The 26,824-nt window shown below is 38.0% G+C and overlaps 1 protein-coding gene across 6 annotated transcripts in view; it reads left to right on the plus strand.

The window, feature by feature from the left end:
• IFT80 (intraflagellar transport 80) overlaps nt 1-25,512 on the plus strand; it is a 131,738-nt gene extending 106,226 nt beyond the window's left edge. For 5 of the 6 annotated variants that reach the window (XM_070792423.1, XM_070792419.1, XM_070792435.1 and 2 more), the window contains 4 exons: nt 945-1,034; nt 1,145-1,317; nt 16,784-16,907; nt 23,996-25,512. In XM_070792423.1, coding sequence (XP_070648524.1) covers nt 945-1,034; nt 1,145-1,317; nt 16,784-16,907; nt 23,996-24,106 — 498 coding nt within the window. In that variant the 3' untranslated portion in view covers nt 24,107-25,512. The remainder of the gene's footprint in view (nt 1-944; nt 1,035-1,144; nt 1,318-16,783; nt 16,908-23,995) is intronic. The other variant, XM_070792434.1, reaches the window with a different exon arrangement.
• Nucleotides 25,513-26,824: the final 1,312 nt, after the last annotated feature.

Below are 26,824 nucleotides of genomic sequence, written 5' to 3' on the forward strand. Positions count from 1 at the left end.
GAGTTAAGAGATACCCCACGTCCAAGGTAAGAGAAACCCAAGTTAAGATGGTAGGTGTTGCAAGAGGGCACCAGAGGGCAGACACACTGAAACCATAATCACAGAAAACTAGTCAATCTAATCACACTAGGACCACAGTCTTGTGTAACTCAATGAACCTTAGCCATGCCCTGTGGGGCCACTGAAGATGGGCGGGTCATGGTGGAGAGGTCTGACAGAATGTGGTCCACTGGAGAAGGGAATGGCCAACCACTTCAGTATTCTTGCCTTGAGAACTCCATGAACAGTATTAAAAGGCAAAATGATAGGATATTGAAAGAGGAACTCCCCAGGTCAGTAGGTGCCCAATATGCTACTGAAGATCAGTGGAGAAATAACTCCAGAAAGAATGAAGGGATGGAGCCAAAGCAAAAACAATACCCAGTTGTGGATATGACTGGTGATAGAAGCAAGGTCCAATGCTGTAAAGAGCAATATTGCTTAGGAACCTGGTATGTTAGGTCCATGAATCAAAGCAAATTGGAAGTGGTCAAACAAGAGATGGCAAGAGTGAACATCAACATTCTAGGAATCAGCGAACTAAAATGGACTGGAATGTGTGAATTTAACTCAGATGACCATTGTATCTACTACTGCAGGCAGGAATCCCTCAGAAGAAATGGAGTAGCCATTATGGTCAACAAAAGAGTCCGAAATGCAGTACTTAGATGCAATCTCAAAAATGACAGAATGATCTCTGTTCGTTTCCAAGGCAAACCATTCAATATCACAGTAATCCAAGTCTATAACAGCATAGCCACAATGAAATTTCCACATCATTAATTTATTAAATTATTTTTTTCAGTGCCTGGCTCAGCAATCTTTTATTTTACATTAAAATATAACCTTGTTATATTTTAATTCAGCCATGTAGTTGAAATAATTGTTCTCATATTTCACTTTAGGAACAAACCATGTGGGCTTGCCTAGCTGCTATGGCAGTTGCTAATCAAGATATGACTACTGCAGAAATAGCCTACGCAGCAATCGGTGAAGTAAATAGTGTTTACTTATGTTTATGTGTTTTTGTATGTTTGTGTGTATGTGTGTGTGTTTAGCTGTAATTTGTTACTATATACTTCAAATATTTTTCTTTCTTTTTTAGATTGATAAAGTTCAATATATCAATTCTATAAAAAATCTTCCATCTAAAGAATCAAAAATGGCCCACATATTAATGTTTAGTGGGAACATACAGGAGGCTGAAATTGTTCTTCTTCAGGCTGGCCTTGTTTATCAAGCAATTCAGATCAATATTAATCTCTACAACTGGGAAAGGTAATTAAAAATTTTTCATCAATTCCAAAACCTGACTGATCTTAATGTATTCTTCTATCTACCACTTAGTAAATTACATTTTCCATTGTACTTAAGAGTTTCCTGATATCATATAAAAATTTATTCACATTTATATTTGTGAGTCAGTTCAGTCCTTCAGTTGTGTCTGGCTCTTTGCAATCCCATGGACTGCAGCATGCCAGGCTTCCCTCTCCATCACCAACTCCCAGAACTTACTCAAACCCATGCCCACTGAGTTGGTGATGCCATGCAACCATCTCATCCTCTGTCGTCCCCTTCTCCTCCCACCTTCAATCTTTCCCAGCATCAGGGTCTTTCAAATGAGTCGGTTCTTCACATCAGGTGGCCAAAGTACTGGAGTTTCAGCTTCAGCATCAGTCCTTCCAATGAATATTCAGGACTGATTTCCTTTAGGATGGACTGGTTGGCTCTCCTTGCAGTCCAAGGGACTCTCAAGAGTCTTCTCCAACACCACAGTTCAAAAGCATCAATTCTTTGGCACTCAGCTTTCTTTATGGTTCAACTCTCACATCCGTACATGACTACTGGACATGACAGTAGACTAGACAGACATTTGTCAGCAAAATAATGTCTCTGCTTTTTATTATGCTGTCTAGGTTGGTCATAACTTTTCTTCCAAGGAGCAAGTGTGGTTTAATTTCATGGCTGCATTCACCATCTGCAGTGATTTGGGAGCCCAAGAAAATAAAGTCTGACACTGTTTCCACTGTTTACCCATCTATTTGCCATGAAGTGATGGGACCAGATGCCATGATCTTAGTTTTCTGAATGTTGAGTTTTAAGCCAGCTTTTTCACTCTCCTCTTTCACTTTCATCAAGAGGCTCTTTAGTTCTTCCCTTTCTACCATAAGGGTGGTATCATCTGCATATCTGAGGATATTGATATTTCTCCCGGCAATCTTGATTCCAGCTTTTGCTTCATCCAGCCTGGCATTTGTATGATGTACTCTGAATATAGGTTAAATAAGCAGGGTGACAATATACAGCCTTGACGTACTCCTTTCCCAATTTGGAACCAGTCCCTTGTTCCATGTCTGGTTCTGTTGCTTCTTGAACCAGAACTGTTCAAGAACTGTTGCTTCTTGACCTGCATACAGATTTCTCAGGAGCCAGGTAAGGTGATCTGGTACTCCCATCTCTTGAAGAATTTTCCACAGTTTGTTGTGATCCACACAATCAAAGGCTTTGGCGTAGTTAATAAAACAGAAGTAGATGTCTTTCTGGAACTCTCTTGTTTTTTCAGTGATCCAACAGGTGTTGGCAATTTGATCTCTGGTTCCTCTGCCTTTTCTAAATCCAGCTTGAACATACTTGTGAGTAGCCTGCCATTAAAGATTTTTGCCATCTCTGACTCATGATTAATTAGATGTTGTCTGTGAAGAAGAAAACAGAGTCTAAGATGGCTCCAGAATTTCTGGGTTTAGTAACTGGATAGATGGTGGTAAGAATATTAGCAGGTTTGGAAGGGATGTTGAATTTGAAATATTTGTTTAGAGATATGTGATAATAGTTGATTATTAGACATGGAGCTCAGGAAAGATTTTAAATAGAGATGTAGACTAAGAGTCATCAGCAAACGGATGGTAGTCGAAGCCAGAAGGATGGATGCAATTGCCTGGGGTATGTGTGGAGTGAGAACACATCGACTCTATTTGCAGGATGGGTGAAAGAGAAATTCACTGAAAGGTGGGGATAAAGCAGTTAGACAGGCAGAGAGAGGATCCAGGAAAGATTTGTTAAGCTAAGAAAGACAAACGAAAGGATTTGTATCAAGGAGCGGTCAGTAACCTTCCCTGCCAGCTTAGCCGTTGAGACAGGTTGCTTTCTGAGACTGAGTGGCAAACTTCTCTTCTCTATGGCATATTATGTTTCTCTGTTCTTTTTCTTCAGGTATATATCTCTTAGTGAACAAGGTTGTATTGCTTATATACACCTGAAGTTACTATGTTATAAAGTTGGCATATTGATTTTTTCAGGTTTGAAATGTCTTTCATCATCTTTGTCTCTCTCTGTGCTTAAAAAACTAACCACTATTTTTTTAATTACTGGCCCCTTATAATTCCCTTAGATTAGAATTTTTATAGATATCCTGTCTCTATCTTCCCCTTGAACAGGAATAATAAAAATGGCTAACAAAAGTAACAAACAATTTTGGTATGGACATACTGTGGTCTCTTTATTTAATTTATACATTTATACAGGTCAGCCATTCTATTTCAATGCTTTATTTACACAAATCTGTTGTCATTGTTTAGCTATACAAAGGATTGTGAAAACTATTTTAGATTCTGAAAACATGAATAGGCCTTTGTTCTTGAGTTCAGTTTAGTCATAATTCATAAATACTTAAGTAGTTTGGAAAGTATGAATAATATTTTTAAAACTATATTAAAAAACTGATGGAAAATTGTACATATCATTACTAAACTGAGTTTCATGAGAAATGGCGAATAATAGTGTTTACAGCATATTCTCAATTGATACTTTTGAGAAAATAGTTATGTTGATAAATTTTAGGCATTACTATTTATACAGCATTCTGAACACCATCCAATATAACAAATATTTTAAAAATCATCTTTATATTAGAAAGCTTACAATCTATTTAAGAATTCTATTTTATTGTCATTAATAATAGTGAAGCTTCTACTTATTGATGCTTATGATGTGTCAGAATTGTGTTCAACGCTTTCCATATATCATCTCACTTTGTTATCACAACATTATACAAATGAAGAAGTTGAGGATTATTTGTAAGTAAGTGGCAGATCTAGGATTTGAACCTGAGCCTTCCAATATCACAGCGGACCTGAATTTTCTATTATTACTGCAATAAAGTATATACTGCTGATACTACTACTTACATTTTTCTGTAGGATTGATGTTTCTCTTTTATTATTTATCTTTGTAAACTTTTACATTTACAAAGATTTTAGATTATATACTTCTTGAAGGATAAAAACATTTTATCATTTTATATTATCTGTGAACATAGCAGGTACTTAATTTCATGCTCTTAATCTTTATGCAGTACTCAATCATTTTGCCATACACTTCCTCTGCAAACACTGAATGTAGATACATACAGTGTGTAAGTGTCAGAGCAGGTTTTGATGAAGCAGTTTGCCTCTTATGGTTTCTATTGATGGCCTATAATACAGCCCTCTGAACATTTCTTGTACCTCCTTGACCTAAGTGAATATCATGTCTTTCCAGAGGACCCTCCTTGCCTACATCTCAAATGGAGTCAGTTTATTCTTTCCAACTCCACATTCATTAGGTCTGGATGTGTGTGATGGCTCAGTGGTAAAGAAACTACCTGCAATGCAGGAGACACAAGTTTTATCCCCTGGGTCAGGAAGATGCCCTGGAGGAGGGCATGGCAGTCCACTCCAGCATTCTTGCCTGGAGAATCCCATGGACAGAGGAGCCTGGCGGGCTACAGTCCATGGGGTTGCAAAGAGTTGGACATGACTGAAGCGACTTAGCACACCTATGCAAACATCTTTACTTGTCTGGTAAAAATCTCTGATCCTTTGAGACATGTCATGTAACCATTCTTCTCTCTGCAGTTAATTTCACGTCTTCTCTACTATCCCTATATCCTACCCTCCATGCTGCTCCTTCCCCTGCTCTAGTTCTCAGCATAGGACCCTGCTTTAAGATATTAGGTGTCAGGGAGAGGGGAAACAAGAAGGGGAGAGATGTAACGGGGAAAGAAAAACAAACACTTGGTGCTCCTCTGCTCCTCCTATCTACTTGGCATCTCCTTTCTGTTTTTTACCTAAACTATAAACCAATGGGTTGGTCAAGTGTTGGTAGACCTCTGTGCCTGCCTGATAAGTTGATAAAGGTCAAGAAGCATTATTCAAGGCTTCTGATTACTATTTACACGCTTTTTGTTGCTGTTGTTCAGTTGCCCAGTCATGTCCGACTCTGCGACTCCATGGACTGCAGCATGCCAGGCCTCCCTGTCCCTCACCATCTCCTGGAGTTTGCCCAAGTTCATGTTCATTGCCTCAGTGATGTCATCCAGCTATCTCACCCTCTGACACCCTCTCCTCCTTCTGCCCTCAATCTTTCCCAGCATCAGGGACTTTTCCAATGAGTTGTCTGTTTACATCAAATGACCAAAATACTGGAGCTTCAGCTTCAGCATCAGTCCTTTCAGTGCATATTCAGGGTTGATCTCTCTTAAGATTGACTGGTTTGAGCTCCTTGCTATCCAGGGGACTTTGAGGAGTCTTTTCCAGCACCACAGTTCAAAGGCATCAGTTCTTTGGTGTTCTGCCTTCTTTACGGTCTAGCTCTCACAACTGTATATTACCACTGGGAAGACCATAGCCTCAACTAGATAGACCTTTGTCGGCAGAGTAATGTCTCTGCTTTTCAACACTGTCTAGGTTTGTCATCGCTTTCCTGCCAAGAAGCAGTCATCTTCTGATTTCATGGCTGCAGTCACCATTAGCAGTGATTTTGGAGTCTAAGAAGAGGAAGTCTGTCACTGCTTCTACCTTTTCCCCTTCCATTTGCCTTGCAGTAATGGGGCCGGATGCTATTACCTTAGTTTCTTTTAATATTTAATCTTAAGCCGGCTCTTTCACTATCCTCATAAAGAGGCTCTTTAGTTCCTCTTCACTTTCTGCCATTAGAGGGGTATCATCCGTATATCTGAGGTTGTTGATGTTTCTCTTGCTGTCTTGATTCTGGCTTGTAACTCATCCAGCCTAGCATTTCTCATGATGTGCTCAGTATATAGGTTAAGCAAACAGGGTGACAGCAGACAGCCCTGTCATATGATCTTGAACCAATCAGTTGTTCCATACAGGGTTCTAATTGTTGCTTTTTGACCCACATACAGGTTTCTCAGGAGACAGATAAGATGGTCTGGTATTCACATCACTCTAAGAGACTTCCACAGTTTGTCATGATCCACACAGTCAAAGGCTGTAGCATAGTTGATGAAACAGAGATAATGTTTTTCTGAAATTCCCTTGCTTTCTCTATGATCCAGTTAATGTTGGAAATTTGATCTCTAGTTCCCCTTTCTTTTCTAAATCCAGCTTGGACATCTGGAAGTTCTTGGTTTGCATAATGCTGAAGCCTAGCATGCAAGACTTTAAGCATGACCTTACTAGCATGGGAGATGAGTGCTATTGTCCGATGGTTAGCACATTCTTTGGTACTACCCTTGGGAATTGGGATGAAGATTGACCTCTTCCAGTCCTTTCCGTCACTACTGGGTCTTCCAGATTTGCTGACATAATGAATACAAAACCTTGATTTATACACTTAAGACTCCCAAATATGTATCTCTCCTAGCCCTCTATCTTGCTCATGTTTGCTGTCAGAATCCAATTATCTACCTGCCTATTCAGCATTCCATTGGATGTCTCATATGTTTGAGTTCAAATTTATATTTATTCTCTCATAAACTTGATCCTCTTCCAAAGTAACCTGTCATCTTTTCAATCTATCCAAAGCTGGAAATTTAGGAGTTACTTTTGACATTTTCCTTTTCCCTGTAGCACTCATCCTCTTTACTACCAGCACCCTTGTCTAAGCTGATCCAAGTTTTTCTTGGTATAACATTATCTCTGCATCTACTTTGTCCTTTTCCTATCCATTCGTCACACTGTAGTCACTGTGATCTATTCACAGTGGAAATCTGATCATGTCACTCTTGACCCCTGACTCACTTAAATGAAACCCTTAGTTTCCCATCACTTTTAGCAAAATATCAAAGACTGGGTAAGAATGACTTCAAATAATCAGCAGAAGTAATTATAATTGCTACAAAACACTCAAGAAGCTTTATGTATTATCTTCATTTCCAGATTCTACAGCTATTTCTGAAATCAGTTGGAATATTTGTTCCTATTGCATATTCATTCATTCAGTAGATATTTAATGAGTGTCTGCCATATGAGGGATATTTAGATATTACATGGAAATCCATTTAAAACAACAACAATAACAGTCTTTTGGTAAAATGTATGGTCATTTTTAATGACTTGTTCGAAAAGGCTGCTGAATGGGACAAAGACAAATATAATGGTTAAGACTGGGAGCTTTGGAATAAGACCTGGGTTTGATTTCTGATTCTGCACATATTAGTTTTTTGGTTTTTTTTTTTTTCACATATTAGTCATGTGATCTTGGACAGGTTACTGAGGCTCTGTAAGCCTGTTTCCTTGTGTTTAAAATGATGATAATTACAAGAAACACATGTTTGTTGTCAGGGTTAAGTAAAATAGCATGTGAAACTCTCTTAGCTTACTTTGTTGAAGGTTTATTATGTATAATAAACCTTCAACAAATAGTAGCTATTCTTCATTCTTTAAATATTTATTGAGTGTCTCTAATGTGCCAGGTTTTAGGACTGGGGATACAGCAATGAACAAAACTGACAAAGTCTGAGATGACAGTTTGATATTAAATGTTAGGACTAATATAAAAAGTAGGAGTAAGACATATAAATACTTGGATCCAGTATAGAAATCAACTTTATAACAACATAGTCCAAAGAATGGCCTGCTTAGAGAGTAGAATAATCCCCATCCACAAAGATATTCCACAGTTTGTTGTGATTCACAATAAAGCAGAAGTAGATCTTTTTCTGGAACTCTCGCTTTTTTGATGATTCAACGGATGTTGGCAATTTGATCTCTGGTTCCTCTGCTTTTTCTAAATCCAGCTTGAACATCTGGAAGTTCACGGTTCACGTACTGTTGAAGCCTGGCTTGGAGAATTTTGAGCATTACTATGCTAGCGTGTGAGATGAGTGCAATTGTGCGGTAATTTGAGCATTCTTTGGCATTGCCTTTCATTGGGATTGGAATGAAAACTGACCTTTTCCAGTCCTGTGGCCAATGCTGACATAATGACATAAAAAAAGTTTATTTTCCAAATTTGCTGGCATATTGAGTGCAGCACTTTCATAGCATCATCTTTTAGGATTTAAAATAGCTCAACTGGAATTCCATGACCTCCACTAGCTTTGTTGGTAGGGATGCTTCCTAAGGCCCACTTGACTTCACTTTCCAGGATGTCTGGCTCTAGGTGAGTGATCATACCATTGTGATTATCTGGGTCTTGAAGATCTTTTTTATATAATTCTTCTGTGTATTCTTGCCATCTCTTCTTAATATCTTCTGCTTCTGTTAGGTCCATACCATTTCTGTCCTTTATTGTGGCCATTTTTGCATAAAATGTGCCCTTGATATCTCTGTTTTTCCTGAAGAGATCTCTAGTCTTTCCCATTCTGTTGTTTTCCTCTATTTCTTTGCATTGATCACCGAGGAAGGCTTTCTTGTCTCTCCTTGCTACTCTTTGGAACTCTGCCTTCAAGTGGGTATATCTTTCCTTTTCTGCTTTGCCTTTTGCTTCTCTTCTTTTCACAGCTATTTGTAAGGCCTCCTCAGACAACCATTTTGCCTTTTTGCACTTCTTTTTCTTGGGGATGGTCTTGATCCCTGCCTCCTGCACAATGTCATGAACCTCCTAAGAAATTTGTATGCAGGTCAGGAAGCAACAGTTAAAACTGGACATGGAACAACAGACTGGTTCCTAATCGGGAAAGGAGTACATCAAGGCTATATATTGTCACCCTGCTTATTTAACATATATGCAGAGTACATCATGAGAAATGTTGGACTGGATGAAGCACAAGCTGGAATCAGGATTCCCAGGAGAAATCTCAATAACTTCAGATATGCAGATGACACCACATTTAAGGCAGAAAGTGAAGAAGAACTAAAGAGCCTCTTGATGAAAGTGAAAGAGGAGAGAGAAAAAGTTGGCTTAAAGCTCAACATTCAGAAAACGAAGATCATGGCATCTGGTCCCATCACTTCATGAGAAATAGATGGGGAAACAATGAAAACAATGACAGACTTTATTTTCTTGGGCTCCAAAATCACTGCAGATAGTGACTGCAGCTGTGAAATTAAAAGACACTTGCTTCTTGGAAGAAAAGTTATGACCAACCTAGACAGCGTATTAGAAAACAGAGACATTACTTTGCCAACAAAGGTCCATCTAGTCAAAGCTATGGTTTTTCCAGTAGTCATGTAGGAAGGCAAGAGTTGGACTATAAACAAAGCTGAGCACCGAAATTGATGCCTTTGAACTGTGGTGTTGGATGAGACTCTTGAGAGTCCCTTGGACTGCAAGGAGACTCAACCAGTCCATCCTAAAGGAAATCAGTCCTGAATATTCATTGGAAGGACTGATGCTGAAACTCCAATATTTTGGCCATATGATGCGAAGAACTGACTCATTTGAAAAGACCCTGATGCTGGGAAAGATTGAAGGTGGGAGGAGAAGGGGACGACAGAGGGTGAGATGGTTGGATGGCATCACAGACTCAATGGACATGAGTTTGAGTAAACTCCATGAGTTGGTGATGGAGAGGGAAGCCTGGCATGCTGCAGTCCGTGGGGTCGCAAAGAGTCGGGCATGACTGAGGGACTGAACTGAACTGAACTGAACTAAACAAAGATATTCAAACACAGGATGATAAAATTATGTGATTAACTGATTAACAATAGACTTTTTGCGTGCCTGTCTATATGGATGGTGACCTTTTATAAAAGATCTTATTTTTTCACTGCCATGGTGCGAGTTCAGTCCCTACAAGAAACACATGGTTAGGGAAAAAGAAAGCTTATGTGTTTTTTTGCCACGTGTATTTCTCTGTTTCCCTGGGAGTGAGTAAATAATAGGTCTCATAAACTAAGACTTCTAGGACTGTTGAAGCTGAGTGATGGGTACCTACTAGAATTTAAAGAAGGAAAAAGAAAAGAAGGCAGCAGGCAGATTTCTTCTGAATTGAACGTTTAATGGTCTGGTTGAAGAGGAGGATTCAGCAAAAGAGATCAGGAAGGGGCAAAAAAGATGAAATTTAAAAGCTACTCTTTATGGAAAATTTCAAACATATATAAAAATAGAACAGTATAATGAATATCCATGTACCCATCACTCAGCTTCACAGTTAGTGACTTGTGAGTAATCCCTACCCACCATTGTTTAAAGGCAGATCCCAGTCATCATATTATTTTATCTATGAATATTTCAGTATGTATCTTAAAGGTTTTTTTTTAATCCAACCATAATATTATGATCACACCTTTAAAATTAATAATAATTCTATTCAGTATTCTTATTTCTCTGTTTGTCTTATATATGTTTTGTTTTGCTTTATGTTGTTTGATGTAGTATCCAGAAAAGATACATGCATTGTGATTGGTTGATGCAGTCTTAAGTTTCTTTAAATCTATAGATTCTTCTATTTGTTTTTTGTATTTTATTTGGGCTTAGAGAACTTCTTTTTTTTTTTTTTTTTTGAGAATTTCTTATAATCTAGACTTTGTTGATTGCATCTTTGTGGTATCACTTAACATGTTCCTTTGCCCCTGAATTAGCTGTGAATTGGTATTGAATGTAGAAACTTGATGACATACATACCTGCATGCTCAATCGTGCCCACCAGGCTCCTCTGTCCATGGGATTCTCTGGGCAGGAATACTGGAGTGGGTTGCCATTTTCTCCTCCATGGGATCTCCCTAGCCCAGGGATAGAACCCATGTCTCCTGGGGCTCCCGCAGCTCCTGCATTGGCCAGGTGGGTTCTTTACCACTAAGCCACCTAGAAAGCCGTAGAAACTTGATTAGGTTTAGATTAAAATTTTTCCTTCTTTTTGGTAAGGATCCGTCAGAATTGGTATTATGTGTGTTTCTGTAATAACTGGCCATCTGTCTTTTTTGTGACGTTAGCTATTGACAGTTTTTGCTCTGATCCATTAATCAGTTATGGTGATATTCTAATTCTATCCTGCCAAAATTCTAGAATGATAGAATTTAAGTATTGGCTGATAAATATATCCTTAAATATATCCTTTTAGGATCCTTGAATTTCCATATTTATTTACATACTTTAGAAGAAAACTTTTTTTTTTTTTAATTGGCTACGCTGATTCTTCATTGCTGCCCTAGAACTTTTTCTAGTTGTGGAGAGCAGGGGCTACGCTCTAGTTGCATTATGAGGGCTTCTCATTGCAGTGGCTTCTTTTGTTGCAGACCGCAGGACCTAGAGTACGAACTTCAGTAATTTTGGAATGTGGGCTCAAGAGTTGCAGCTTGTGGACTCTAGAGCACAGGATCAGCAGTTATGGTGCACAGACTTAGCTGCCTTGTGGCATGTGGGGTCTTCACAGAGCAAGGATTGAACCCATGTCCCCTGCATTGACAGATGGATTTTTAACCACTAGACCTCTGGGGAAGCCTGGGAACAGATTTTACTTTGTTAATATGTGTTATTCTATTTGAGAAGCATCATCTTGCTGCTTTGTGCTGCTATCATTTATATTTGAATTTGAAAATTGCCTGCAATTTACTAAGATGCAGCCCTTGAGGGCTATAGATATGCAAGTTATCCATGTGCCGTTCCCCCTGGACATTTGGTGGTGGTCTGTTTTAAAAAGCAAGTTAAGAGAGGTAGAAACTAGAAACTCCATGTATGCATATTGATCCTTTATGTAAGTACTAATAAAAATAGTTTCTTTTACTTATACCACTTACATAAAGTAATTTTGCTTCATTCAAGTTATGCAAAAATTATACTCTGAAGTTATAACATCTTTTTATATAACTTCCTTCTATTTAAAATCAGAGAGGATACATGGATTTTTTCCAGCCCCATAATCTAATGTTAAATTTGTTTCATTGCCAAATAACCATTTTAAAGCTAGAAACATACTGTTCCCGTAACTCTTACATAATTTGGAGTAAATTCCCTCTTAAATGTGGTAGGGAGACATTTGTTACCCAGGGTGTGCTTTTAGAGGCATTTACAATAGCACATATCATTTGACTGTTTACCTTTAGCATTGTTTTCAGTCAGATAATTAATACATATTTTATAATACTAATAATAACTATTATAATAGATAGTACTTAGTATCTAGTATCTAAATGCAGGATTAGACATCATATTCTATACCTTCTACATAATTAAATTTATTGATGTTCCATAACAAAGTATCTCTTTGGAATTTTTGGAAAGCCCCAAACCAGATGCTTATGTACTTCCTGCTTAGAACTCTTCATTTTGTGCAATCCAGAATTCCTTCCCCTGTCCTGTACAATCATAAAGAGATAATGGGAAATGGAACTCTAAGATGCCAAAGAGGTGGTTCACTAGAGTCTCCACCCATTGTACCCCACTGGAATCAGAGGGGGATAAAATGAGAGAGGCTTAGAAGAGTTAAGGCATCTTTACTTCTGTTTCTCTTCTTTTGAGCCTCTATAAATTGTTTTTTGCCTGCTCTGGTTTTCTGCTTTTGTACCTCTATATTCTAGTACCTCTACATTTTTTTTCTCTGTATCTTTTTTTTTCTCTCTGAAAGACTTAAAGTCACAGAGAAATAAGGAAACTTTGTGAGGAGTTTGTGGTGGGTAGCAAATATTGACCCTTGCATTTAGCAATATTGTTTGGGCCAATATATTTTTATAAGAAATCATTGTACTAGACTTTGGCATTATCATTTATATTATATATGACTTATATTCATAATTTTTCTTACTATCTTTAATATCTCTCATTTGTTATTCATCAGTTAATACACACATAATATCTAAAATACTTTTTAAAGTTACTATTTATGTCAAACCGAAGCATGTCAAGAACCAAACAGATTTTCCTGCTAAGCAATCCCATGTTGAGAAAATTCTAGTTGTCTAAAAAAACAAGTTTATAATAGTTGGCTCTGATATACTGTGACCGCCTATTTCAAAGTCATATGGCATATTAGAAAGCAAGACAACTTGAGAAAAATTATACTCTGATTATTATGATGATCATTTCCCATACATGGGAACAATGAACAGTATATGTTGTGTGAAAATTGTATAAATCGTATGTTGAATTTGTTCTTAGTGCTTTCCTACTACTATCCTTCTATTTCTCTGTATATTCATTCTATTAATTTTTGAGAGTTCGATATTGAAACTCCAACAAAAAAATCTTTATTTACTTAAAAAACTAATTGTAATATATAATGGAGCTATATGTCACCTTGTTCTGTATTTTCCAAGTCTCCTGTAAATGTGTTGTCATATTTTTACAATTTAAAAAAATCCAGTGAGCAGTGTAGGAGAGCTATACTGTAGTAGGTTGTTCCTGGCTCAACTGATATGAGTTATGCATAGGATGATGGGCTGAGTGCTGTCCAAAACCTACATGCAAAAACAGATTTGGAACTGTGGAATAATATTTTCATCTCCCTCTGTATTATAATATATAGATTTTATGCCTTTGGTGTTATACCTCTGATTTTAGTGGTTAATTTAGTTCTTATCTGCTATTTAAATAAAATATTACCTTAAAAATAACTTAGTTACATAGATAAATAGATATTAATTGGATTATAAAATTTAAATGGCTTTTAACTTTTTCTAAGACTCTGATGCTGGGAGGGATTGTGGGCAGGAGGAAAAGGGGACGACAGAGGATGAGATGGCTGGATGGCATCACCAACTCGATGAACATGAGTTTGAGTGAACTCCGGGAGATGGTGATGGACAGGGAGGCCTGGCGTGCTGCAATTCATGGGTTTGCAAAGAGTCGGACATGACTGAGCGACTGAACTGAACTGAAGAACCAGATGGCAAAAGGCATTTTGTCAGACTTTTATCCTCAAATTTTATTTTCATAAAACTAATATTTTTAATTTGCTATGCTAAAAATGTAAGGATATCAGTATTTAGTTAAATATTGAACAGAATAAATTCATTCAGTTCAGTTCAGTCACTCGATCGTGTCTGCTGGGAAGGCCCAGCATCAGGGTCTTTTCCAATGAGTCAGCTCTTCGCATGAGGTGGCCAAAGTATTGGAGTTTCAGCTTTAGCATCAGTCCTTCCAAAGAACACCCAGGACTGATCTCCTTTAGGATGGACCAGTTGGATCACCTTGCAGTCCAAGGGACTCTCAAGAGTCTTCTCCAACACCACAGTTCAAAAGCATCAATTCTTCGGCGCTCAGCTTTCTTCACAGTCCAACTCTGACATCCACACATGACCACTGGAAAAACCATAGCCTTGACTAGATGGACCTTTGTTGGCAAAGTAATGTCTCTGCTTTTCAATATGCTATCTAGGTTGGTCATGACTTTCCTTCCAAGGAGTAAGCGTCTTTTAATTTCATGGCTGCAGTCACCATCTGCAGTGATTTTGGAGCCCCAAAAATAAGGTCTGACACTGTTTCCACTGTTTCCCCATGTATTTGCCATGAAGTGATGGGACCAGATGCCATGATCTTCATTTTCTGAATGTTGAGCTTTAAGCCAACTTTTTCACTCTCCTCTTTCACTTTCATCAAGAGGCTTTTTGTTCCTCTTCACTTTCCCAAAAGGGTGGTGTCTTCTGCATATCTGAATTTATTGATATTTCTCCCGGCAGTCTTCATTCCAGCTTGTGCTTCTTTCAGCTGAGCGTTTCTCATGATGTACTCTGCATAGAAGTTAAATAAGCAGGGTGACAATATACAGCCTTGACGTAGTCCTTTTCCTATTTGGAGCCAGTCTGTTATTCCATGTCCAGTTCTAACTGTTGCTTCCTGACCTACATACAGGTTTCTCAAGAGACAGGTCAGGTGGTCTGGTATTCCCATCTCTTGAAGAATTTTCCATAGTTTATAGTGATCCACACAGTCAAAGGCTTTGGCATAGTCAATAAAGCAGAAATAGATGTTTTTCTGGAACTCTCTTGCTTTTTCAGTGATCCAGCAGATGTTGGCAATTTGATCTCTGGTTCCTCTGCCTTTTCTAAAACCAGCTTGAACATCTGGAAGTTCACAGTTCACGTATTGCTGAAGCATGGCTTGGAGAATTGTGAGCATTACTTTACTAGCATGTGAGATGAGTGCACTTGTGCGGTAGTTTGAGCATTCTTTGGCATTGCCTTTCTTTGGGATTGGAATGAAAACTGACCTTTTCCAGTCCTGTGGCCACTGCTGAGTTTTCCAAATTTGCTGGCATATTGAGTGCAGCACTTTCACAGCATCATCTTCCAGGATTTGAAATAGCTCCACTGGAATTCCATCACCTCCACTAGCTTTGTTCGTAGTGATGCTTCCTAAGGCCCACTTGACTTCACATTCCAGGATGTCTGGCTCTAGGTGAGTGATCACACCATTGTGATTATCTGGGTCATGAAGATCTTTTTTGTACAGTTCTTCTGTGTATTCTTGCCACCTCTTCTTAATATCTTCTGCTTCTGTTAGGTCCATACCATTTCTGTCCTTTATCAAGCCCATCTTTGCATGAAATTTTCCCTTGCTATCTCTAATTTTCTTGAAGAGATCTCTAGTCTTTCCCATTCTGTTGTTTTTCTCTATTTCTTTGCATTGATCGCTGAGGAAGGCTTTCTTATCTTTCCTTGCTATTCTTTGGAACTCTGCATTCAAATTGGAATATCTTTCTTTTTCTCCTTTGCTTTTCGCTTCTCTTCTTTTCACAGCTATTTGTAAGGCCTCCTCAGACAGCCATTTTGCTTTTTTGCATTTCTTTTCCATGGGGATGGTCTTGATCCCTGTCTCTTGTACAATGTCACGAACATCCATCCATAGTTCATCAGGCACTCTGTCTATCAGAGCTAGTCCCTTAAATCTATTTCTCACTTCCACTGTATAATCATAGGGGATTTGATTTAGGTCGTACCTGAATGGTCTAGTGGTTTTCCCTACTTTCTTCAATTTAAGTCTGAATTTGGCAATAAGGAGTTCATGATCTGAGCCACAGTCAGCTCCTGGTCTTGTTTTTGCTGACTGTAAAGAGCTTCTCCATCTTTGGCTGCAAAGAGTATAATCAATCTGATTTCAGTGTTGACCATCTGGTGATGTCCATGTGTAGAGTCTTCTCTTGTGTTCATTACAGACTTATAAAATGGTCAGGATAGTTGAACCCTTACTTTGGGCAATTCACTTGAATTTTCTTACGATTTCAGTGAACTTTTCAATGAGCATTTACCATACATCTACTCAGTAATACTCACCAAAGAGAAATGAAACCCACATCTCCCTTTAATAAATGTATAGGTTAATTCAAGGAACAAATTCATAATAGTTACAATACACTGTGAACAGGACTGTAATAATAGTATGTAAGGAATGTTCTGTAGCACAGAAAGATGTAATGGTCATTTATTTCTCCAGGAAGAGCTGGTCAGGGAGAATAGATCATGTTTGAGCTGGACCCTGAAGTATAAATAGAAATTTACAAGATGGATAAGGTAGGGGCTATGACATACCTTTCATATTGAAGAATGAGTAGAGGGAAAAACAGAGCATCCCACCCTCTCACCCCAGAACTCCACTGCCCATAGAAGTCAACATATCAGTGCTGATAACATTTTATTTCTCATTATAGGGCTCTTGAATTGGCTGTAAAATACAAAACACATGTTGACACAGTTCTTGCTTACCGTCAAAAATTTTTGGAGACATTTGGTAAACAGGAAACTAATAAACGATACCTGCAGTATGCAGAAGGTGTAAGTATTATGCAGTATTTGATAATAATTATATGCTTTATATGTTATTTGTCTCAATGAGACAAAATTGAATAACTTTCCTACCGTAATCTCTAAAAATAACTGCTTCTTGTCTTTCAATGTTGCAGTTTTATTTTGACTATATAATTATATTACAGAATATTTTTCTGGACTCTTATAGCCATGTTTTGCTTAACTCAAGTCTGTTCTTACAGTTTCCAATTTATGTTAAGTTTGTGTCCTAACTGATATTTTTAGATAAACAACATAAAATGTGAGGATAAAGGCTTCTAATTTTGCCTTCCTAAAGGCTTCCTGAATTTTGCCTTCCACTAGCTGCCCTTTCTGTTCCAGGGGAATAAGCACAGAGGGCAGTGGCCAGAAGTTGGATACTTTGTCACTTTGCAGATTCTAGGGAGCCTGCTTGCACTTAAAGAGGTGCCTCGCCTGGGTAGACTTCACCACCTAGAACCAAAGAAAGCTGACCCTTTGCCTCTTAAGTTCCTACCAGAACTTAAGGTTTTGTCAGTCCAGTTAGGAAAAAAGCCATTCTAGTACATACCAGCACACAAGGCGAGCCATGCCTAGAACAGAAATGATTGTGGCCACCTGCCCAGATACTTCTAGATTCAAATGGCAGAAATAGAGCTCACTTCTAGCCATGGGAGATCCAATTTGTAAACCCAAGACAGGGCTAACCTTTCTCCCAGCTCTGCAAACTAGTTGATTTCCTTATCCTTTTAGGCATTCATATATTCAAAATGTGTTTATAAGTACTCAGTCTGGATTAGGCACCACACTACGTGTTGAATCAGACGTGGCTTGTCTTCATGGAGCTTATAGACCACGTAGGGGCTTTCCTGGTGGCTCAGATGGTAAAGAATCTGCCTGCAATGGAGGAGACCCAGGTTTGACCCCTGGGTTGGGAAGATCCCCCCGGAGAAGGGAATGGCTACCCACTCCAGTATTCTTGCCTGGCGAATCCCTTGGACAGAGGAGCCTGGTGGGCTACAGTCCATGGGGTCGAAAAGAGTTGAACACGACTGAGCGACTAACACTTTCACTTTCTTTCATAGACCCTGTGGGAGTGTTTCTCGGAATGTTCTGCTTCATTGTGGGGGTGGGTAAAATATATTAACCTGTCCTCTTTGGAAGAGGAAAGAGGATGTAGAGAGAGGTACCTACTAAATACATTATCCATTTGCTATATGTAGAATATCGAGTGTCATGAGTCACATTTTTGGACTTCAGGACAGTTTTCAGGGTAATGAAGACTTTGGAGCTATTCTTAGTTCTGCAGTGTAACTTCATCTGGATCCAGGATAGACACAGTTGTGGGTTTCTTGGTAGAAAGGGACATATTTTATAGAAGCTTCACAATTTTTTTTGTTTGATTCAGAAATGAATTGTTTGGGCTATTAGCCTTCCGTAAGAGCTCTGAGGGCTGTACTTTTTAATTCACAGAATATGACAGCAGCCACCACCACTATGGTGCAGAACAGCCCAGAAAATCATTGGTCAGCTAATCTCTTTTGTCTGTTTTGAAAATATGACATTATGTTGAAAATGAGCACCCACTTTAAATTTCCTTTACTATATAATTTTGAAGCAAATTAATACTACTCTGCTTCCTCTTCATCATATTATTATCAATATTTTTTTCACTGTGTTCACATAGGTGCTTTTGAGGACATGGAAAATATAGTTTTTACCTCAACGTTATATTTCAGATTCTGAAAACTTAAAACTCTTATCCTCTTTTTCAATATATACGTATTCAACTATAAATAACATGTTAATACTTCAATCATAAGAGTAGCTGAAATGTTCAAAATGGGATAATCAGAACAACATGACTTTTCTTGGGTATTTTGTTTCCTGTTTTTTGACTCCCTATGGCACCATGTTCTAGTTTCCAACTTGTCTTCATAAATGTAATTTGGAAGTTAACTAGAAATCATAAAACAGTATTTTAAGATGAAAATCTTAAATAAAAGCCGAAGAATAGATGCTTTTGAACTGTGGTGTTGGAGAAGACTCTTGAGAGTCCCTTGGATTGCAAAGAGATCCAACCAGTCCATCCTAAAGGAGATCAGTCCTGGGTGTTCATTGGTAGGACTGATGTTGAAGCTGAAACTCCAGTACTTTGGCCACCTGATGCAAAGAGCTGACTCATTTGAGAAGACCTTGATGCTGGGAAAGATTGAGGGCAGGAGGAGAAGGGGACGACAGAGGCTGAGATGGTTGGATGGCATCACCGACTCAATGGACATGGGTTTGGGTGGACTCTGGGAGTTGGTGATGGACAGGGAGGCCTGGTGTGCTGCGGTTCATGGGGTCGCAAAGAGTTGGACATGACTGAGTGACTGAACTGAACTGAAGTGAACTAAGATGAAAATAATCTTTGACTTAACATTTCTTAACCAAAATTGTGATTATAAAAACTTTTTATTTCAGAACTAAGAATTGAATAGAAAAAGATCATTTTTGTAAACCTTGAAAAATTTATTATAGATAGCTGGTGAATTCAAATGGCTTCACAATGCATAACATAAAAGTTTATAAGAACTGAGGCTTGACATACATTCATATTTATGAGCCCTGAAATGTTATTTGGGCCTTTCTAGTTTAAAATGTGGAAATCTGAGATCTATACAAGGTGTACTGTCTTCTAAGAACTCCATCAGAGTCATTATACCTGGTCTACAGTGGTGTTCAGCAAGTGTTTGTAAGAGAATTCATTAGTCTGGCAAATAAAATCCACCTGAGGAATACATTCAGTTCACTGAATACATACTCTGTGCAAAAAGAAGAGTAGAGGAGCCAGGAAATGTTTAAACATTATGCTAGGAGAAAGAAAAAAGGAATGATAAATAGGAGAGAAAATAGTGAGAGATTAAGTGGTAGCTCATTTCCTGGATAATTAGTGATCTCTCATTCATTCAGTATTTACTGAGTACCTCCTGCAGACAATGTATTCTTCTTGGTGGTTGGGATATAATAGCAAACCTGGCAGACACTGACCCTTTGAAATTTGTATTCAAATAGAGGCCAAAAATAATTATATAGTTAATTGTTAATTTCATTTGCGATAATAGCTTTCAAGGTAGTGTCTATAGTGCTATAAGACTTTATGAATGTGGAGCCTGACCTAGAATGGGGGTATCAGTAAAGATTTTTCAAAGGAAAGCAAATGATGTTAGAGCTGAACTCTGAAGGATGGGTAGAAACCAATCGAGGGGACAGGGTGTGGGGATGGACACATTCCAGGATAGGGGAGGCTCTGAAGTGGTTAAGAATGATGAGCAAAGGGGAGGTTGACCTGAGAGTTTCATAGGGCACATTAGGTAAGTTGGATTTACCCTAAGATTAATGTAAAGATACTGAATGGAAGTGACATGATCACTTTTCCATTTTAAAAATCCCAATTTCTAAGTAGAAATGGAAACTTAGAATTTTTCACAAATTATCCTGTTTCCTTCCCCATTTGGAAATTATATACTTAGCATTTGTTAGTTTTAATTTCTTTATTTTTTCCACAAAATTATCTTGAGTAGGGTTTTTGTCAGTCAGTCAAAGGATATGATAATAAGAGCAAATGCATGGGGTCTTGAAAGAATGGTGAAGGAGTACAGAGGGGGTGCCTTGGGTTCTGAGTGACTGGAATATTGATGGGACCAGACATTGAAGCATCTTAATATTGTGCTAACAGATTTCATAATGAAGGCAATGCAAAGACTTGAAGGTTTGTAATCAAGAGAATGACTTGAAAGATAGCTTCTTAGGTGGAAGATGGTTTGGAGGTGAGGGTGATGACCAGGAGGCCAGTTACTATAATAGTTTCACCAGGAGATGGAAAGGGTAAGATTAATGTAAGAAAAAAAATCAGAAAAATTAATAAAACATTGTAGTTAGAGGTGGGAGGAGAGCAGTGAGGTAAGTCAAGCCATTTGAGAACAACTTCAGCATTCATACCATGGGTGACTAGTGGAGGAACATGAGCATATATGAGTTGTGGACCTTTCTTTAGTTTGAATACATGAAAATAGGCCATTTTTTGCATTAGAAGTTCCTGTGGGATAGACCCTATCTAGGTGGAGATGTCTAGTGGGCAGTTGGAAATATCAATGTGAACATCAAAGGGTGTTGATAAAGGAAGAATAAGGGCTAGATAAATAAATCTATGATCATGACAATTTAGGTATAGTTGAAGCTATGTGAGTTGATGAGATCTCTTAGGGAAAGTATGAAAAAGCTGTGTTTGGAACCCCAGTGAATGCTAAAAGTGAAGAGGGTACCAGGAGAAGGATATAGAAGAAAAAGAAAGAAAAAAGATTGAGGACATTTAGAAAGGAGAGCAGAAACCAGAAGGGAAGGATATACTGAGAGAGATTTTGAAGAGCTGGAATGGAATCAGCAAGGTCCAGGGGATGCTTCTACATCAAGGCTTTTTTCTTCCTCTGTTAGGTGCTCTTCCCCAGATATACTCATTAATCTTCAAATTTTCACGTCATTAATTTTCAATTTTCTCGGGGAGAAAACTTTCTCTGATCACTCTATCTGAAGTTCAGCACTAATCCCCCCAACTCCTCCCTTGGTACTGTCTCCCTCCCCTGTTTCTGAAACTCTTACCACTATCATTTGTCTCTGTTTATGTCTCTATAAAGACAGTGATTTTTATCTTTTTATTCACTGCTAAATCCATGTACCTAGAGCAATCCTTGGCATAGAGTGAACATTAAATATTCGTTGAATGAGTAACTGAGTCATATAGAGAAGGTATATAGGATGAGGAATTAAAACACTTAATGGTGGTGTTAGTGAAGTTTCTGAAGTATGGTGGGAACACAGTTATATCACAGTGGTCTGGGAAGAGGATGAGAGTCGGGAATGAAAAGAAGAATGAAGGTAGTAGCTTGTGGGGAGACAGAATAGAGAAGGAAGGATGGAAGGAGCAGCCAGTGAAGAGAAGGAAATTGAAATATGTAGGTAATAATTGAAGGTTGATGTCCTAAAGGAGTCTGAGATAAGATCATGGACTTGTGTGAAGATGCTGGCCTGAGACAGAAGGGAAAGAGATAGGCGTGGGTACAGATGTACCTACTTTTGTGAAAGGAAGGAAATTAAGTGAATTCTACCTAATGGTTACTATATTCTCTCTAAAGTAGGAAGCTGATTTTTCAGTTGAGAGTAAGAGAGATGGGGTAGAGGATGGAGAGCCATTTGATATGATTTTGAAATTACTTCTATGTGAATATAAAGAATTGACTGGCTCAGGACTAGAAAAAAGTGCCAAAGAGTATTAACACTCTCTGGAAGAGAAAAGGATGTGTTTTAACATAGAAGTCACTTGACAGCTGTCATGAGTACATCCTTATCTGAAACCCACTATTAAAAATACTCTATTCCAGAGACTAAATTATCAGACCATTGTTCTAAAACTGGACAGATGCCAGAGTGAAAGTGAAACATTTATTTTCAGTAGGATAGCTATCAACTGACACCCTCACTTGTACTATAACAAGTAACTAATATAGATGTCGTCAGTCTACTTGATATACTTCTGGTGAAGCCAAGCAACAGTTGTTTAGTTTATCATCGATACATGGTTTTATTGTGACTGATTCAAGAAACATATGTAAGTCATTTAAAGCTGGAAGAAGGACAAGGTATTCATCAAGTTTTGTCTTTCTCTTTGAAATGTTTTCTTAGATGAATGTTCTGCCATTTAAAAAAACATCAGGTTCTGGCCAGATTGAAAAATGAGCCTTTCAAATAACCTAACATTTGCTCTGCCTTTCATTGAATTGTCACTTGCATCTTAGCACAGACATTCATCTTCTATGAATAAGAAGGATTCTTTTAATTCATCCATTTTATATATTATAGACAAATATGTGGAATGATTATCTTAATAAAGGTGACCAATAATATCCACAAATTACTACACAGAAATTAGAGAAAGGATTTTGGCATAAAAAAGAACCAAATACTTAATTCTACCTACTTCCAGCACAAAATTAAGAGAGGCACGAAGTCTTGTGTTAAGGTTAAATTAGTCTCAGTTACTTAAGATAAATCTGTTCAAGCAGCACATATCACCCCAATCTGCTTTAATACTGCTTATTCTACTCAGCTCCCCTACATGGAGGTGAAAACCTATTTACTTTTGGTTCAGTCTAGGAGTTTGGGTTTATTTCAAAGTAAATCAGAGTTAAGTTTAAGCTGGGACCCCATTTTTTCCCATGTCTTGCCTGAGAGAGGACACACATTTCTAAGTTAGTGATCTCCAGACTTATAAAAAAAAAAAAATCTGAATGCTTTTTCCGAAAGAACTTGTTTGTGGGACTTAGGGTAGAGTCCACTCCTGACACCAAGTCTGTTGCTTTAGTGGGATATAGTGGAGGGGCAGGGCTGGATCTTGGTGGGGATCAGTGGTTGACCTGAAACAGATATAAATATTATCACTTTACAGTTATTCTTTTTAGTTGTCTTTCAACCTTGTTCTCCCACTGTTTCATCTAATATCTTTTCATCATTGTCTTACCACCAAGTCTTCATATTATTTTAAGAGTTGTTGCAAAGGAGCCCCTTTGCAGAGTATGCTCTGGTGAAGCAGATGCTCCCCTATCTTTCTTCATAGCTAGGTTCCTGATGGAAACCTCAGTATAAGAGTGCTGAAGTGTTGATGCACTTGAAACATGGCCTGATGGCCAGGGCTCTGTCCATTTCCCTCTTGTTTGGAGGAGAGCAACCCACCTTACCTGCCCTTCCCACCTTGTACCTGAGCAGAATCCTAGGGTCCCATAGTTGAGATGTACTTTTTATAAATAACTACAACTAGATTTTGGTCTTTTGCATCACAGTGAAAGTCTTTGCTTTTTATGGTGATAATTGTTCTAGTAGGAATTATTTAACGCTATGTCATTTGCGAGGGAGCATTATTTCTTCTTAACTTTTCTTTCCCACTGTCTTTCTCTAATGTTTTGAAAGTCATACATTCTATTTTTGTTTACTCTTAGCTACTTTGGATTAAATAAAAAGGTCTTATACTGTATATGTGCATTTCTTCTTTTCTTCTACCACAGCTCCAAATAGACTGGGAGAAAATCAAAGCCAAAATTGAGATGGAAATTACTAAAGAGCGAGAGCGATCATCTGGCAGCCAGCCCACCAAGAGTACTGGTCTAAAGCACTAAATGTCATGATTACCTTTAAGAAGTTTTACCTTTTGAAACTGAGTCTGATTAATCAAGGATAAGCATGTTTTCATTGCTAAAGAAAAAGGCAGAATCTCCAAGTATAAGCACTTGCTGTGTATTTAATACCAAAAGTACATTCAGAAAGACTGAGCACAAAATAATTACTGTAATTTCATCTTTTATCTTTTTAGCACAATAATTAGCAAATGTTCCTATATACTTATGATACATCCATGTCGTATGCTTACATCCTAGTTTTCTGTCCATTATTTTATCCCTGAATCTTCAGTATGAACAAATATTAATGCTAATAATAAAACACTGGACTCTTTAAAATTTATGTTATCATTCATTTCTATTTGACCTCTAAATTGTAAAGTGCTCCAAAAGTTTATTTACACAACAAAAAAATGAAGATTGATTTATGAAAATATATAATAATATGTATACTTGTGTATGTTCGTAGCAACATTATTCACAAAACTAAAGTGGTGGGCAAAAAAAGATATACATCAGCAGATGAATGGATAAACAAAATGTGGTGTATACACAAAGTGGAATATTATACAGCCTTTGAAAAGAATGAAATTCTGATACATGGATGAATCTTGAAAATACCATGCTAAGTGAAAGAAGTCAGACACAACAGGTCAAATATTGTAGAATCCCACTTACATGAGGTATAAAAATAGACAAGTTCATTGAGACAGAAAGAACAGTAGTTGCCAGGGACTGTTGGGAGGGAAAATTAAGGAGCTATTATTTCATAAGTTCAGAATTCCTGTCTGGCTTGAATGAGTTCTGGAAAGTGATAGTTGTGATGGTTGCCCAACATTGTGAATATACTTAATGCCAAAATGGTAAATTTTGTTATATCTATTTTATTATAATTATAGAAATATATCTAGAACAGGCAAGAAATATTTTTCTCATTCCTCTTCTGACTTGAGAATGTTTAGGCACTAGACTCTGGAGTCTGAATTTTGTGAAAATCTCCTTAAATTATCAACCCATTTGACTAGCTTTCATTCAGTATGTCCCCAAATTATTATTACCACAAAAGCTTTTTAACATAGCACAAATAATCCTTAGAAATTCTTCCATGAAACCATTTTTGGAAATGGTACTTTGTAGAGTGAGCATGTGCATATACATGGGAAAATGATGCCCTCTCTCACCCTCATTTTAATGAATATATTTAGTTTTTTTAAATGAAAATGTTCCTGTCTTTTCAACATATTCCTTTTCCTTGCTGAAATGTTGTAATGTTCTGTTCTTCATCCAGATGCTGGGTACAATGGTGTGTTCAATTTGTGAAATATGATTGAGTGGTTTACTTGTAAGTTGTACTTAAATACATTTATTTTGTTTTCTTATATTACAATAAAAAGTTTAAAAAGAAAGCTGGTCAGAAGGGTAAATTTTATGTTTATTTTACTATAATTTTAAAAGTCAAAAAATATAATGAAATATTTTTGCATTCTAACAACAATTCTCTGATAGCCAACTTGATACCCAGAGTTAATGTGCTCAGTTGCCCAGTCACATCTGACTCTTCATAACCCCATGGACTGTAGCCCACCAGGTTCCTCTGTCCATGGAATTTTCCAGACAAGAATATTGGAGTGGGTTGCCACTGCCACTTCCTACTCCAGGGGATCTTCACGACCCAGGGATTGAACCCACATCTCTTGTGTCTCCTGTACTGGCAGGCAGATTCTTTACCATTAGTGCCACCTGGTAAGCCCAGAGTTAGTGTAGGTCTCACAAATTAAAGGGCAAGATCCTCAGCTAGATTACTCTTCAGTTGCCAGTCTGCTAGTGGGGACCCTAGGATACTCATACCCCTCTGACTCGGCTGAAAATTTGGGGATTCCTACCACCCCCCTTCAGGTTTGACAATTGACCAGAATGACTCACTGGACTCACTGAAACATTTTCTGTTACAATTTTACTATAAAAGATACACTTTAGGAACAGCCAAAGGGAAGAGATGCTGCATAGAGTGAGGCCTGGGAGGAAGGAGAGGCATCAGGAGAAATGGAGACACAGAGCTTCCACACCATCTCCTCATAGAACCCAGGCATGTCCATCATCCTCCCAAGCACATCAGTATGTTCACCAACCAGGAAGCTCCGCTAGGTCTTGCTGTCCTGAATTTTGTATCTGAGTTTTATTATGTAGGCACCATTGATTGAACTCAGCCTCTAGCCCCTTTCCTCTCTCTGGAGGTCAGGTGGTTAAAAGTTTTAGCCCTCTGATCATGTGTTTTTTCTGGTGACCAGCCCTTATCCTAACGCTCTTTAGTCATGCCCCTCCCCCAACAGACACACACACACCCACACACACACACACACACCCCGTACATGTTCATTAGCATTAACAAAGATACTCCTTTCATTCAGGAAGTTTCAAAGGTTTTGGAAGCTCTATACCAGTACCCCTCTCCAAGCCTGGATACATCCTTTATTACATCTTAGGCCACTCCCTGGTCTTTGATCATGGGATCTTTTATAGCAAAAGGGACCTGACAGCAACATTTGGAGGAATCAATGTGGGGTAAGGATAGGAAGCTCTTAAACTCAATGTCCCAATACATTTGATTATCAACACTGGCATTATCTTTCCAATAACGCCAGTATTCTAGCACATAACATTATGGTTGATGTAACCTGAAAAATAAGAGTCAAAGATACACATTTACTGGGGTCCCAT

Source organism: Bos indicus, chromosome 1, assembly GCF_029378745.1.
Source record: "Bos indicus isolate NIAB-ARS_2022 breed Sahiwal x Tharparkar chromosome 1, NIAB-ARS_B.indTharparkar_mat_pri_1.0, whole genome shotgun sequence".
NCBI classification, from domain to species: domain Eukaryota; kingdom Metazoa; phylum Chordata; class Mammalia; order Artiodactyla; family Bovidae; genus Bos; species Bos indicus.